Below are 12,115 nucleotides of genomic sequence, written 5' to 3'. Positions count from 1 at the left end.
TTAGAGTGTGAGCTTGACTGTTTCTCAGAGCATAATGATAGTGTATGTATTACATACTATTCAGTTATATAGCACTGATTGTTCAAGGCCCAGAGCATGAAGAGTTTTGTGACAGTGTTTGAATACATTTACATTTAAGTGATCGGTTGATAAAATTGTCACTGAGTAGACCTTTATCATTTAATCAGAAGTAAACTAAACCGGCATTAATTTGGTCGTACAGAAGCACATAACTTCTTCCTCTTTGGAGGTTTTTATTCAGTTATAAATTCTTATCGGTAAAGTAAGAGTCTTTATTCAGTCAAAGGCAGTCTTCAAATATCACCATTTGTTTTATACTTCCCCTTAAGAGGAAAAAAAAGCAAATTGCGTCTTAATAATTTATAAAACCAGCATGCTCCCACAGCAGTAAATATGAGTGAAAAGTATTTTATTGTCAGGTCACACTGTTTAATCTGCAGTCAAAAAATTTGAAATGTCCTTTAATGCAATCATATTTTTACTTTTCACAAAGAAAGAGACAAACAGGGAGAAACCCCATTATCGTTATATGGATATATTTTCATATTCATGCAGATTTATCTTGCAGAGAAACGTACAATTCTCAAAATGTGTGCGGAAAAAAATCTAAAAATCTATGAATAGTTCTATAGAGTCCGTATGGAAATGTATACGTATTTGTGTGATAGAAAAACTGCCACAGCCACAAGTGGTAATTCACTTCTTTGGTTGTGTTCCAAGAGTAAATATTGACAAGTACTGCACATAAGGGCCAGGAATCAAGTGCCCAATCATATGATTTCCCCTGAATGCAAGCCAAGAAACCTTTTTTACACGTAACACAACAGGCATCTCCTTATATCACGGCCACATAAAAAATGAACAAAACTCTGTGTTTTGTAAGTCAGCGGTCAAAGGTCAAGTTATATGGTAGGCCAGTTGAATCCAGGTGAGAATCAAAGGTGGATTGGATGTGACTATAAACGATCTTTTTGTTACAATGCACACCTTTTAGTGCCTAAAGGTTAAATGCCTTGGAATGTTAATGTAAAACTGTGTTTAGTGTTTGTATATAGATGTACAGAAGTGATTGCCTCTGTAGTTTTTTCATTGTTAAATGTTAAATGTGTCGGTTTTGCACAAACCAACAAGTGTTTGTCTCCTGTTGTCTGTTTTGTTTTTCACAGTAATGCAGTCGATGTTGAATTTTACATTGATATACGTTTACAAAGCGATAGCTCTCCTGTGTTTCTTACATTGGCTTAGACTCAGGCATGCAATGGCAGCTTACCAACCTAATATTATTAATGATAATATTGACAACTTCGAATTAAAAAAAAAGATCAGTTTTCCCTTTTCGGTGAAACATAAAGGAGACTTCTTGTGGGATTCCATGTAACATCAGTGACATGGAAATCTTGGATGGTTTTTTCATGTGTGTGTGTGTGTATGTGTGCGTGTTGTGTGAAAATGCTCTAAATACAGAAAATTCATTCACAAGTCATCCCAACACAGCTGCAACAGATAATCATCTGTCGAAATGAGCGATTTTATGTGACCACAGCAAGAACCCATTTGGAGAAATATTTATAAATCACACATATAAAAAGTATGATTTCTGTGATCTTTCATTGAGTGTGACATTACCATTTGTGCCAACGCCTTGTGCACAGTATGTTTTATATGTAATTCATTTTACTTTTCAGATAGTTCTATGAAAAATATACACATTCACGAAAACTGTTACATATAAGAATTACATTAACTCCAATGGACAAAGTATTGAGGAAGCCATAGCCATGGCAAGACAAGAAAATGTTTTGCCATAACAGAAACTACAAATATCAGATCTTATACAGGTCTATATTTCATCTCTATGTTTTCCACATGGCTATACAGTGGAATATGAAGACCCCGTCATCAAATGAGAGAATTTGCATGCACGTGTTGTATGTTTCTCTGTCTGTCTATGTCACAGCATTGTAGTAAGTGTACATTTAGCTGTATAATGTTGCAGGGATTATATGTGTAATGAAATAGTTACAAACTCCTGTCAAAAATCACATTATATTTGTCACGTGTTGAAAAAAAATACACTTACTGGCAGTTTTGTTGATTACGTTAAAAAGGAATCAGACGTACAAGTTCCACAGTGGTTGGTAAAGTTCAGGAACAAATTGAAAATGATTTTTTAATAATGTTTATTTTTGTACAGTTACTAACAAAGCTGGCTTATTTGGCTTAATATATACTATAAACAGGCTTAATACACAACTGGTTAACAATGAATTTCGCATGTTTTTGGTTAACTGTCTGATGTTACCCAAACTATTCCTGAATTAATATACATGTTGCATAAGTTGTAATGATACTCTGGAAAAAGTCAGTGATGTGCATTTTTGTGTATTACAACAGAGATGTTAACTTAAACGTATGTGTATGTAACTAAATTTATTTCATGTACAATATGGTAAACGTTGATTTAAACAGCTCCTAAGTAAATGGTTCTCACTGAAATTATTCATCAACCCAGAATTGTCGTATTTAAATTTTCAGATCTGTCATACTGAAGTTGAACACACCCGGCAAACGACTACAGTATCCAAAGAAAACAAAAAGTTGGATTATATTTATTTACAGCCTGTCATAGAGGTGATCAGAATCAGTGTGTCATGGCTTGGCTCTGTTTCACACAGTACTTCTGCGTGGATACATTACGTTTTGAGTGACTCTGTGCTCAAACTGATGACCATGCAGATTTCTAAGATGGGGTTGAAGTGAACTTTATCCCTTTTAAGCAGATGAAATTTAACCCTTAGCCTTGATTCCCCTGGGGTCAGCAGGTGCCCCCAGGACTGTCTCGCCATTGGTTAGCCCTGAAACCAGGTCATGAATGGGGCTGAGACAAAGTAGGCTTTAGCATAAGAGAAAGATAAGCCTTATATTTCTGGCTCACTTCCAAAGCCTAGACTGAGGAGGAAATATAAACATATATTTGACAGACTGAGACATCCTCTTGTCATCAAAGTTTTCACATTCTAATCTTAAACCAACTTAATTGCAGAAGTCAGTTTCATAATCGGTAAAACTCTCTGGAAAAGATAGCAGCCATGTAGCAGTCCTGAGGGATAGTGTGCTAAGCATTTGATTCAGATTATTTTAAATCTAAAAATTAGCACCAGTGAAAATGACAAATGGGCACAGGACAATCATTTCTGCTGTTAATTTATGATATTTATTAAAAGCTTCAAAAAATTACCAAAACATTTACATTCACAGGCTAAATTAGCAAGAGCACATTTACAGAACAGTAGTTTTTACTGAATTACAGTCACTGAACAATATTTACAACACATTTACTGTAGATAGCAACCTTTCTTTATACCAACATACCTGCATACATAGAGCCATCTGCGTTTGGTGTACTGCTTTATAGGATTTTAATAAAAATAACACATCATGTGAATTCAGTCTACAATGGAAAAGGCCAGTTATTTTATGGATATGACTGACAATAATAGGTCAGAATATATTTACATGACATTTCACTCTATCTAAATGCAAAAAGCCATTAAGTTTAGCATAGTTAACATATCTTATCACTTTGTCATATCTAATCACCTGCATCTTATCTGATCAAATTCCATACAAAAACAACGGAGAGGTATTAAATAATAGACATGTAATCTTTTTGTAGCGTGTTGAGTGTTAATCGTTTAAAACTAGTGGACGACTCAGTACTGGCACTTGTATACTGTAAAGATCCAAGACCAGCAGAACTCTGAAAGCAGAGCATCTGAACCAATGCCACTGCCCCCCAGAGGATTTCTCCAAATTGACCTTCAGATTGTAAGCGGATTCATTAGAAGAGAGGAGGGAGGGAGGGTGGGTTGTGAACGTGAGCCTGATGGCTGTTAACAGTCCCTCTTTTATTCTTGTCTCTAAAAACCAAACTGAATATGAATGAGCCTGAGGCAGTGGAGTGAAACAGCAGATGGGTGATTGGACACAGGAGAGTCACTGAACCACTAAACCACAGTGAAGACGGTACATATTCATACTGGTTAGCGTCGGAGGAGAAGCTAGGCAGATGAGCACTTTGTCGCTCTGGGTTACAGAATTGGGTCACGGCTCTGCTTTGGTCAGTATCTCTGCGGGACTTACGCACCGTATGGACCCATTTGGACAGTACTCTAACGCAAAAGCAGTCAGGTTCAGACGGAACATTAAGTTGTCTGTAAACAGAAAAGCTGTGGTTAACAGTCTTATTGAGGAGGGGAGGAGGCGGGGGTAAAAAAAGACGTGTTTTGGTCTGACCACTACTGTTTCTTCTCCTTCAGTTTGTCTTTAATTTTCTGAGGCTCGTCATACTGTATCAACCTCAGGATGTCCTTGTTGTCCATCACCCCCTGAACGAATTCGCCTTCTGCAATCTTATCTGTGGACACATACACATACTTTTAGAAACTGAATTCATTAATTATGCAACACTCATCCATAAGTCAGTTCCAGTTGTCATTCAATAGTAGTTTCATTACTGATATTGAATAAACTTTCCTCTAACTTTGCTCAAAAGTGGGTTAATTTGGTTATTACACGTTTGAACAATGGTCTTTGCCAACAATTACCGTTTTCTTCCTTTTTGAAAAAGTTCCAGATCTTATCTGCTCGTTTTTCTGGTGTGTTTTCATCTTCAGGCAGATTTTTCTGATCCTCGGTGGGTATCATGTTGAATATTGCCTACAACGTGAGAGAATTGTTCAATTTTTGATATTGATAATGAACTGTCTTTAGAAAACTTTTATAAACACCACACAACTCACAACCAACTGTCCAAGACTTTGACAACATGAAAATAAGGTAAGAAATAAGAAGGTCCGCAAATATGAAAAGTGACAAGAGATTCTCTATTAACGTCCAGCAATCAAGTTTTAATTTTAATGAATGTAATGTAATGATCAGGAATTTCAATTAATGATCTCCAATATCTACAGTCTGAAATCTTTTCTGTGTTATAATTACAATCCTGAGAAGAAATTTTGCTAAATCTTTATTTTTTGCCCATTTTCTTTGACTTCAAAGAAAACCGCCTTCATCAGCTAGACATCGTGTAATATCGCACCCACACTCATTGACATACCCTAACAATTTCTTCAACCTCATTTTTGCTGATAGTGCCATTTCCATCCACGTCATACAGAGAAAAGGCCCACTCCAGCTTGCGGAGGGTTTTTCCTGAGGAGGTGAGATGCAGCGCAATTATGTACTCCTTAAAATCCAGCGTACCATCCGCATTGGTGTCAAAGCTACGGAAAACGTGTCGCGCGTAGGCCGTGGGATCAGCATCTGGGAAGAAGCTGGCATAGATGCCCTCAAACTGTTCCTTACTGATGCGGCCACTTGGACACTCTTTGAGAAAGCTGTTATACCAAGTACTGAGCTCTGCCTCTGAGTACTTAGTGTTCAGCTTCAAATCCTCCAGCAGTTCCTTTGACAAAGCTCCACTCTTGCTGTTTCCCATTCTGCAAACGGCTCTTTATAAAAAAAAAAGGTTTTGGTTTTTTTTAACTGCTGCCTCCTTTTCTGCTATTGCTGCTGTCTCTTTTTCACTCTAATTCCTTCTCCTCGGTTGTCAGTTTCAGATTGGAGATGTATTTGTCTGGATGCTACGTGGACCCTCTGTGGTCTTCTTTCTCTCTGTCAGCTCCAGTAAGAGCGGAATGAGATTATGGATATCTCTGTTTAAATCCAGACAGGCTTTCTCAAAGATTAATTAGCTACGTCACATGAGTTTTTAGGCATGTTAAGAGGACCTAATGAGATGTGTGTTGCATGTTGACATGAAATCTGAGATGAAGGCCCCAGAAATAAATTTCTTATGAGCCGTAATAAATTCTTTTATAAGTTTTTAGTTGCTTGAAAGCATGTTAAAGTGAAGAAATTTCTGTTGTGCGACTATCAAGACATCAGTGGAGCACTGTCTGCAATATATTTTAAATCAGTGTATTCTACAAAATACGGCACAATATTACTTTTTTTTTTTTTTTTTACATTTTTCTTTTTCTTTTTCTTTTTCTTTTTCTTTTCTTTTTCCACCTCTTCAAAACACAATCAAACAAATATGGGAAATATACTAAAACAGTCTCCTATTTTAGAGGCGGGCATTGGGGCCAAACCAGTGGCATTGTTAGGTCCGATCATTCGGGGTTATAGCCCTGAATATTTTTGGCCTGAAAAAAGAGTTGTTTGTAGCAAAACAACAGACAGACTGTGTAACAGAGCTCAACTGGACTTGCAGCATCCGAAGGAGGGGGAGTAATCAAGCGCTGCACAGTTCACACAAAGTCAGAAGATGTGCGCACCCAGATGAAAAGCTCTGGTTTTCTTAGCCCTGGACTTAACCCCAGATCTTTTCGACACCCCTGGGCCAAACCGTTTGCTAGCCTTTAAGCCCAACTCTGGTTCAAGGCTTTTGAATTTTTAAATGACTCCACAAAATCTAGATTATGATATCCTAGAATGCTAGTCACTTTCAAACATTTTATCATTCATTTCAGAACAGCACAAGTCACCATGGTAACAATGCTCAGGGTTGCCTAGCAATGAGTCTGTTTTCAGGTCCTCAAAAAGTGTCTCATATCTTTAGTGGGGCTGGATTAGACAGCCATCTGCCACAGAAACTGGACTAAATGAAACCAGGTAATTAAAAGAAAACTAAGGATATGCTTGCAATGCTCCATAGCATAACTGCTGTTTCTTTAAACTCTGGAAAAAATGTGTTAAACCTGTAAAACAAAAAAGGTTTCAGATTATAACAAGCAAATGAGAATTTTTGTGATTCATTTTTCTGAAAGGGTTATGCATACTTTCCTACATTAGTGGAACCATGGTGTTATTTCCCATTAATGCAAGTGTTAAAAGCACCCCACACCACTGAGTCCTGTCCCATTTTCAGTCTGCACTGTACATCAAACTTATATATAAATCTTACTTTAAAACTTAAGTTATATGAGTTCATCATGACCAGATGATAGGTAATGACATTTTTATTTTAAATAGATAAAACATCTAAGTAGCCACACCATTTGTCCACCATGAAATTTGAAATGGTTTCTTCATTAACACAGCGCAGGGTTCCTGACAGAAACATGTTAGATGTAAGAATATAGCATAGTCTACATACACCATCATTCAATCCTGACATCATTATAACCATTTTAAAGATAATAATGAATGAAACACATACCATCAGCGATAAGAAAAACTCAGTTTGAAGCTGGAGTGATCTGACGTGAAAACACTTGACCTTGTCACTAAGAGTTTATCACTGAAGTCTTTACCATTCTGGGTATTTGCCAATCCATACTTTAGACCAGCATTTTCAGGTTCAAAATGGATCGGGCGCATTAGCATTGGACTATAACGCAATTCAGCAAGTGTGAGTTGGTATGAAGGGCTGCAGCAACAAAGTTCCCCTTAGTCTCTTTAAGCAGTGTTGAAATATTTGAAAGAGCAGCTTCACTGCCTAAAATTTTATGCTTTCCGTGTGTAACAAGTTTAAGAGTTCACCTAAAGTTCAGCCACTGGTCTTTTGACCTCTGTCTTTGACTGCACAGGCACAGGGAAGAGCTTTAGACCAGAGGACCAGATTTAAGCTTATAACCTAATGCCCTTTCACATCTGTCAAATGTATGGAAGTAAAACATAGGTGTTCAGACACATTTTTACAGCCTATTCAATAATTTTGTGTTATAAAGATCAATTTAAGAGAATCCACAGGATAGCAGATAATGGTGTCTATTGACTTGTGTGTGGTAGCATTGCCTAATAGCCCATTTTGAACATTCCTTTTTTCCTTTGAGACTTATTTTTAAGTTATTTCCTTATAAAATCACGGTGATTTTATAACCAGTAAACTCATTTGAAAAGTGCTGTTAATTATAGCATTTCTGTAATCAAGTAATGTAATTCACCACCGTCATTTTACCATACTTTGTATTTTCTGACATAATATTTTCTTAAGTATAGAGGATTCTCTTTCATTCCCCACAGCGGTGTTTTTTAGGCAAGATATTTCAGATATCAGGATACAGATGGTGTGTAACTTGGGGCTGTACGGTTTATCATTGCTGTAACTGAGTACAAACCACAGGGCAGTTGTGGCTGAGCAGGCAAAGACTGTTGACAGTTGAGCGCTGTGTTGAGTGCTTCACCGTGGCTAAGCACTCAACACAGGTCTACTGGTCTACTCTAATCTGTTGAATTCAGGCCCAGGTCACGTGAGCCTGAGCTTGTGACCCAGTTCACCTCATTAACACCGATTGGCTATTTGTGTTGCCCTGCCATCAGGAAGGCGGGACAACACAGTAACAAGCTTATATCTTCATGACAAACCCCTCTGACAGAAAGAGAAAGCTGGTTTACATGTTGTCCTGGAAATCGTCCACTTATTCGGTCACATATAGTCTTACATTGCCATGTGTACGAAGCCTATAGGGACTATCAACGTAATTTCTGGATCCCTCTCTGGTTTTTGATGAGTCCTATATTCTAATAGTTTAAAGGAAATAATCTGATCTGATCTTAACTCTGTACAGTTTACATTACTAAGAACTTAGTTCTTTGCTTGCTTCACGAATGTTTTTTTTTTTTACTGTTTTATTTTCTCAACTGAAAAATTATTTTACCCTTGTGAAAACTTTCTGTACCTGCCTACTACCCAGATTATCTTTTTAAAATCCCCAAGAATCAGCAAGCAAGAGAGTGGCCAGATTAGGTCTGACGCCAAACACAGCTTTATTACCCTCCCTAAACAGAAATAAATACATTTGTGGGCAGGTAAAACACAGCCTGTGTTGTGTTAATTCCCCAGATAGATGGCATTATGACACCCAGCTTGTCTAAGTCGCTTAAGTAATTAGTCCACTGCACGTTCCACATCTAATACGTAACAGCTCAACAGATTAATAGCCATATATTTCAATGGGTATGACATACACAGCTGGCGTTCCAGGCAAAAAACAAGGGAGTATATTGAAGATATACTGAGAGTATATTGTTTGGCTCTTTAAAATATAGTCCATGATAGACTAGGATCTATCTCAACCTGATTTCATGAAAAAGACACTGAAATACTGACATGACATGTTTCTGTCATAACTATATGAAATGTAACACAAACTGCAGTGTGTTACTATCCCCAACTTTAACCATAGGCAATTTTTTTTTCAAACACATTTGGAGGACATTTTTGAACAAAATGACCTATCTGTTGACGGTGAACCTCACCAGAATTGACATGTGGGTCCATTCTAACAATTTCTATATTTGTTGGTGCATAAGACATTTTTTGATCAAACACTTGGATTTTTCATTCATTCATTCATTCATTCATTCATTCCTCCATTTACTTGTATTGTTATGTTGGTTTTTTCACTAAAAATGCTAATTTTCTAGAACAGTTGAAGACAACTGCAGTCAGAATAATTCACCGTGTCATTATGAGTGGTGGGTATGTAGTCAGTTATCAATGATATGTGGTGTATTTAAAAAAAAAAGTCAAATCATTTTTTAAAAAGACCTGATTTTTGCTAGCCTAAGACTGTACTGTCTTCACTCAGAGTCATATCTTTCTCATATACTTTTCTTTCATGAAAAAAGAAATTCGAAATGTCAAAAAGCTCAGGTCACCTGATCCATCTGCACCAGAAAACTCTTTATTATAATCCTTTTGTATATGGCAGAACAATACTGAAATAAAAAAAAAAATCTATATATTGCTGTGCATCAACTGATATAAGACTCAAAACAAGTAAACTTTAAAATCCATTATCTCTCAGGAACATGATTCTGTATTTCCTGGAGCTTAACTGGAAAAACAAATTATGTTTGAGCACAGGCATGTGCAGGTAGTCATCATGTAAACAGACTGCCTCCACGTTTTCATTTTCCTTTTTTTTTTCCAGGTGAAATAGGTCTAATAAATTCTCCCTGAAATTAGTTTAAGCCCTGGTGACAAGAGAGGCCAAAATGAATGTTCCTGATGCTGTTGACCTGGGGGACCCAGTTGTTTTCTGTGGGAGGATTACACAGTGAACCTGTGCCTTAGCCATAGCATACATTACAAATACATACTCTGCCATCAGATGCAGACCACGACAGAATAAATACGTAATACTTGTGAGATTACATTACATCCATGATTTCTATCAGTATTTCCACCAATTGGAACTCTGAGATGTCCTTGACAACAATGTCGTTTAGAATATCTGCCATGTAATCAAAGCCTTACCAAACAAATGAGTAAAGAAACGAATGAACAGGCTGTAAGACAGTGATCTGATTTGTGAGTGACATCAAATTGAATATGTCTGTTCCAGGGCCTTTAGAGTTTAATAAGGTTCGTGTCCTGAAAAAAAAAGAGAGAGAAAGAAAGAAAAGGACAGTGGGAGCTCAGTGGGCCAGTCATTAAAGCACTGGGAATGGGGATAATCCGCTTCTCAATCTGTTCCTCTGACCCACTCTACCCCGCCTTTTTTTTCTTCTTCTTCTTCTTCTTTTTTCAGCCCAGCACTAGCACGATTACACCTGATTCCACTTTTCAACAAATCATCAAGCGTTTGATGAGCTCATTTAACTGCGATTATAAAGGGCTGATGCAAAGAAATGCATTACGTCTGCGTACTGTGATCTGTAGTAAATGGTGGGTGGCATGTTTGACTCTTCAGTCATTTATATGCAAGAATTCAAAAAGTGCTCAAGTCAAGCCTTTTATCATTTTTATTGTGCTTTTTTTTCATATTGCCAGTCTGAGAAGTATGAGAAGTCCAGTGGGTGCTACTTCAGTTCACTGTATGATTCTACTATAACCATCTAGTCTAAGCAAATTAATTATCAGATTAATTATCAAGTTTTAATCAGCAAAACTATCAAACCAGTTATTTAGCACAAACCACTGAGCACAAAGCCACACCAGCCTACATATTACTCATTTCAAAGACGTGAATGGTAAGTTAAGAAAAAGTTTATAACAGAAACTGACTGCTCTGGACAACTCTTTCTGAAATTTCTGATGAATAAAATACTTATGAATAAATAAATAACTTGACATATTATTTTCTATGTCAAGTTATTTATGATATTTAATAAGCTTTTTAATTACATAATTTAAAATAAATAACATAATTTAATTATTATGTTATTTAATGATTATTTAATACACTGATTACATTGCTAATTTCCCCTAAATAACAAGTAATTTCTTTCCATGAATTAAATATAATATAATTATGAATTGTAAATACTTGGTTTGCATGTATCATATCCTTTAAATCTTCTTTTACTCATATATTGGCCATGAGTGGCCAAAGCAAAATGTCATCACCAAATTCTTCCAATCACAATATGATCAACTGATTTAATGCACTGAAGATGTGACCAGTGAGGCAGAATATGTGTAAATAGCTTGTGCTGTACATAGGAGCTATTTACACATGAACATACACTCTGTATAACAATCCTTTATTCTCTGTGAGTGGGTTGTCTATGTGCAATATCCAGAAATTCTTGTACCGGTTCTTTGTTGCTGTAGCCTGTATTAAATTCCTTGGAGCATATGATGTAATAACTAAAAACCTGGCCATTTTTCTTATTAAGCATCATCATTGTGAAAATGATCAATAGTATTTTTCTACATAGTTTTTAACAGTCATTTCAGAGGATATCCTGTACTTGTAGTATTTGAAATCAACCAAGTCACATTTGGAAGCCAAGTGAGATTACAAAACACCCTTGAACGTAAGATTTGGGGGTTGTTTTGTTTTTTTATCTCATTAATAAATTTATGTTACATAATTTCATATGCTGTATGGTAGCTATGAACGACATCTATGATGACATTTGTAAATAAATAAATAAATAAATAAATAAATAATAATAATAATAAAGATGAATGATGTCACACTGAATCTCAGCGCTGTGGTGGAAAAAACAGTCTCAAAAAATGATGTAAAAACCAATCCATTTTAGGTAGGAGAGGGATCAGTTTTCTGCTGACATCTGCCAGTTGTTACGTACATTTCCCAGAGCGCTTTGCTTACATTTGCATGGAACATCC

The 12,115-nt window shown here is 36.4% G+C and overlaps 1 protein-coding gene across 1 annotated transcript; it reads right to left on the bottom strand.

The window, feature by feature from the left end:
• Window positions 1-4,319: 4,319 nt before the first annotated feature.
• On the bottom strand, window positions 4,320-5,521 carry rcvrna (recoverin a). The gene is made up of 3 exons (XM_030790351.1): window positions 5,141-5,521; window positions 4,629-4,740; window positions 4,320-4,438 (listed from the first exon to the last, which is right to left on the bottom strand). Exons 1-3 carry the CDS (start codon window positions 5,519-5,521, stop codon window positions 4,320-4,322), a joined length of 612 nt encoding a protein of 203 aa, XP_030646211.1.
• Window positions 5,522-12,115: the final 6,594 nt, after the last annotated feature.

This window comes from Chanos chanos, chromosome 13, assembly GCF_902362185.1.
Source record: "Chanos chanos chromosome 13, fChaCha1.1, whole genome shotgun sequence".
Classification (NCBI taxonomy): Eukaryota; Metazoa; Chordata; class Actinopteri; order Gonorynchiformes; family Chanidae; genus Chanos; species Chanos chanos.
The sequence above is the reverse complement of the archived record's forward strand: the minus strand, read 5'-3'. Positions and strand labels throughout refer to the sequence as shown.

Excerpts from the sequence above, each read along its gene's own strand:
- rcvrna (XM_030790351.1), bottom strand. The coding sequence starts at position 5,521 with ATGGGAAACAGCAAGAGTGGAGCTTTGTCAAAGGAACTGCTGGAGGAT. Across the intron at positions 4,741-5,140 it reads AGGTTGAAGAAATTGTTAGG|GCAATATTCAACATGATACC; the intron begins GTATGTCAATGA and ends CTCACGTTGTAG. Across the intron at positions 4,439-4,628 it reads TTTCAAAAAGGAAGAAAACG|ATAAGATTGCAGAAGGCGAA; the intron begins GTAATTGTTGGC and ends ATGTGTCCACAG.